This window comes from Dioscorea cayenensis, chromosome 17, assembly GCF_009730915.1.
Source record: "Dioscorea cayenensis subsp. rotundata cultivar TDr96_F1 chromosome 17, TDr96_F1_v2_PseudoChromosome.rev07_lg8_w22 25.fasta, whole genome shotgun sequence".
In the NCBI taxonomy this organism is placed as follows: Eukaryota; Viridiplantae; Streptophyta; class Magnoliopsida; order Dioscoreales; family Dioscoreaceae; genus Dioscorea; species Dioscorea cayenensis.
In genome coordinates this window covers 22,354,939-22,358,743 of record NC_052487.1, presented here as the reverse complement: position 1 = coordinate 22,358,743, position 3,805 = coordinate 22,354,939, and the positions used below count along the sequence as shown (strand labels likewise).

The 3,805-nt window shown below is 33.7% G+C and overlaps 1 protein-coding gene across 1 annotated transcript; it reads right to left on the bottom strand.

Annotated features, from left to right (window-relative positions):
• Positions 1-1,625: 1,625 nt before the first annotated feature.
• LOC120281312 (protein FAR1-RELATED SEQUENCE 6-like) lies at positions 1,626-3,040 on the bottom strand. The gene is made up of 3 exons (XM_039288167.1): positions 2,869-3,040; positions 2,066-2,556; positions 1,626-1,709 (listed from the first exon to the last, which is right to left on the bottom strand). The coding sequence occupies exons 1-3, from the start codon at positions 3,038-3,040 to the stop codon at positions 1,626-1,628; spliced, it is 747 nt and encodes a 248-aa protein (XP_039144101.1).
• Positions 3,041-3,805: the final 765 nt, after the last annotated feature.

Genomic DNA, 3,805 nt, shown 5'->3' with positions numbered 1-3,805 from the left:
TATGTAATGTTTATGCATATAATTTCCTCATATGTTGTCTCATATATATAAACAATATGCTCTTCTTTTTATACTATGGGCTGATTGTTGAAAGTAAGTTCTTAAACTGGATGGTTTTTTTTTTAAATATGAAAATTTCTCTGCATTGGATTATAAACCTAGCGACAAATGATCATGAAATTTCCAGTGCTGTAAAGTGTACGTGGTACTCAGTGTATAACTCTGGTTTAGCACTTTTGGTATCATCTTGTCTTAGTAATTTCAAGATGAGCTTTTTTTTTCTCATTCAGACATGTAAGCTATGTTTCTCCATATTTCTTATGCAAATTGTTATGATGCGAGCTGCCTTGGCCACTGTGAAGAATAAAATTGTTAAGGAATACCCATCTGTGCAGATGACATCATGGATGGTAAGGGCATTCTTCATCTGACTGATTGATGATGTTATTTTTCTTAGTAAGCTTATAAATTGACAAAAACTTGTGCAGTTTTGGCCCGTAGTGGGTTGGATAAATCACCGATATTTGCCACTGCAGTTTCGCGTTATATTCCATAGCCTTGTTAATGAATGAAAAGCTGCATTTTATGTGACTCTCTGTAATTTTTTATGTTTTGTTTTCTCATTGCTCCTCTGATTCATTGATGTGAGACACAGATGGTAATGAATGAAGATTTTAGTTTATCTGACTATTGTCATCTATGTCTGTCTTATCTTGGCATAACAAAGAAAATTAGGCAAGTGATGATGTGCACTAAAGGCACAGTCATCTATTGTAACAGGTTGATGGAAACTGGAAAGCACTTGGGAAGCTTCGTATTTTTTGTTCCGGTTGTAGCAAGAATGGTCTATTTAACAACATTAACATTGAAGGCCACTTCGTTCAAAAGACAAGGTTTTCCAGGACATCAGGCAAAAGTTTTCTTATATCACAATGCAGACACGATGTATTATACGTGTCATAAACGATGTATTCACAAATTTTCGTATTCTGTTCTGCATTCAAGATTTCATTCAGAGAAATTTGTAATATTATTCTTTTGTCTTGTTAAAGGTTGAGCAAGGGACTGGAGGAAGGCAGATTTTCTGGGTTACATGATTCTCGTATTCATGAATTTTCGTATTCTGTTTTACATTCAAGATAACAAACATATGCAACACACAAAAATTTTATAACAAACATAAGCCCTGGTTCATCTTAATATCAAACATAAGCACCACAAAAATATCATTACAAACATAAGCCCTAGTCCAATTACAAACATAAGCCCTAGTCCAATTTCATACCAATTTTAAACCTGAGCAACACACAAAATTTCTTCAACTAACATAATCCTTGGTTCATCTTCAACAACATGCAAAATTTCTTGGTTCATCTTCAACAACATATATAAGTAACAACAAATACAAACCACAAATACGTTCCTTGGTTCATCTTCAACAAAATTTGGGTTTTAACTCCATGAGCATGACCACAAATTTGCACCACAATACGATTCCCTGAAAAAATAAAATGGATAATACATCACAACTTCAATGGCTTGTAATTACAAAATTTGCACCAAAAACCTTAATCACTAACTATCAAATACAAAAATAAATATGTACATCTTGCAAATCACCTTAATTAGAGATCATTGCATTGGCTTGCAAAACCTAAAGAAGAACTGTGATGCATGTCCAGATTGATCGATATAGAATTTGAATTCACCTAAGAAAAGAGATTGCAATCAAACAAATCATTATTTAAAATTAAATGATTCAAATACGTATAAACAATCGAACAACATAAAAATTAATGACAATTACAAGACAGTTACCACACTCTCTTGTGTGCAATGATCATCTTGTAAAAATTTTTGAGCTAATGCATCTCCCCTTGTTTGTGGTTTCTGGCAATAATAACATGGATGTTATACAAGTGCGAAAAAAAAAAAATCATCGGACAAAACTAAAGAACTAGTGATTATGATACAACATAAAAAATACCTTTTTCTTGTTTCTAATTATTATTTCTTCAACTTTTGATTTCTTCCTTTTTGATGGTGGACGACCCTTACTCCGCACCTTTAGAGGTGATAGAAATTTTTGGTGTGGCACATTAGTCTCCTCCGACAACATAGGTTTAAACTTTTCATTTGAACATGTGTTGTCCATCAACTTCCCAATTGCCTCATCCACATAGTTCATCAAGAACATGTATTTGTCATTTGACTCTGCTCCAAGTTCTGCGGCTTTAGTAAAATGAGAACACAATTTATTGTACCGCAGTTTCTCCTCATTGGTTTGTGGGTCATCATAACAATTCTGTATATATGTATGCATGCGTTTGATGTCCTTCGTCCATCGTGGTAAAATATACCTAGAAGGAATGTCGTTCACATTCTTCTCAATAAGCACCTTGCAAATGTGCCTACAAATAATGCCCCTGAACTCAAACAACTGACAAGAGCATTTAATGTCAAATTCTTCCTCGTTGGTGTACACATTGTATACCACTTGCTTTCTAAATGCACCTTCTTTCCCTTTGACAACATCTGACACCTGAAATGAGCATACTGCACCATGCGCACCAGTGGTAGTAAGATTGCAATATATCATTCCTCGCAACTCATCTTGAAACAATTTAAAAATTTCATTTGTGTATGCTTCTTGTAGTTGCTTCTCAAAATAACAGTCAGTGATCAATGGAAAACATGAGTTAAATGAAGCAAAATCAGCTTTGTTCTCTTTCTCAATCTTACTTTTCAAGGCATTATCATATTGCTCAACAAACTGCTTCAATGAAGTCGTCGGACCAACATAACTATCAAAGAATGCATTTACACTTTCACTCCTTTGAGTTGTAGACATCCCAGCCCAAAATATGCCTCTAACATATACTGGAGCCCAACGATCACGAATTTTGAATAGGGAATTCAGCCATTCATTGCTCTTAATGTTATAGTCCTCCATCATCTTCAAGTATGTGTCTTCAAACTCTTGAGTATCCACTGCTTCATACGTGATACGTTTCAAAATCTTCTTTTGGGCTAAGCGCATGATTATGCTCCAAATTAACACTTGAAATGGTAAATTGCCCATCATTGCTAACAATGACATTAATTTTTGCCGGACAATTTACTTTGGTGGATAGCCTTGGGTTGAAGGAGTTTTTTGAAGTAGATATTCGTTTGCCACCTCTTGAACATGCTAGAGTGTAATATTTCAATTTTCCATCATCACCTAATCTAGTGCTTTTTTTGGTGATGCCGAATCCTTCACCCCGCGCATACTTGACATACAATTTATAAACTTCTTCTTCGGAATCAAGTATCATACCGGCCTCCGGCACAATATTTTCAACTAAATCCAAATCTACTGGTTTTTCTTTGGCATGTATTTCATAACTTGAACATCCAACTTCCACATCATCTTTTCCTTGCTCATTACAACCAAGTATCACTTCTTCCATGTTCTTGCTTTAAGTAGACTTCTAAACAAAAATTAGACAAACAATAAATTTACAAATTACGCAAACAATAAACACTCACATTTTTTAAGCTTTTGATCAAAATTAGCAATTTAATCACCACCATGATCTCTTTATAAATCAAAATAATAAGTACAAACTTAATCACCCAACATGATCTCTTTATAAACCAAAATACTTATAACTAATTGTGTTTCCTACACATTACTAATCTGAAATTTTTTATAATACAATCTTAATCATCATGATCTCTTTATAAACCAAAATACTTGTACATAATTGTGTTTCATGCACAATACTAATCAGAATTTTTTTTAAATTGAATCTTGATCATC

What these genes read in the sequence shown, in the direction of transcription:
- LOC120281312 (XM_039288167.1), bottom strand. Translation starts at nt 3,040, where the DNA reads ATGCGCTTAGCCCAAAAGAAGATTTTGAAACGTATCACGTATGAAGCA. An exon ending in GGCTCCAGTATATGTTAGAG is followed by an intron (nt 2,557 to 2,868) that starts GCATATTTTGGG and finishes CGCATGGTGCAG; the next exon opens with TATGCTCATTTCAGGTGTCA. An exon ending in AATTTCTATCACCTCTAAAG is followed by an intron (nt 1,710 to 2,065) that starts GTGCGGAGTAAG and finishes CTCTTTTCTTAG; the next exon opens with GTGAATTCAAATTCTATATC.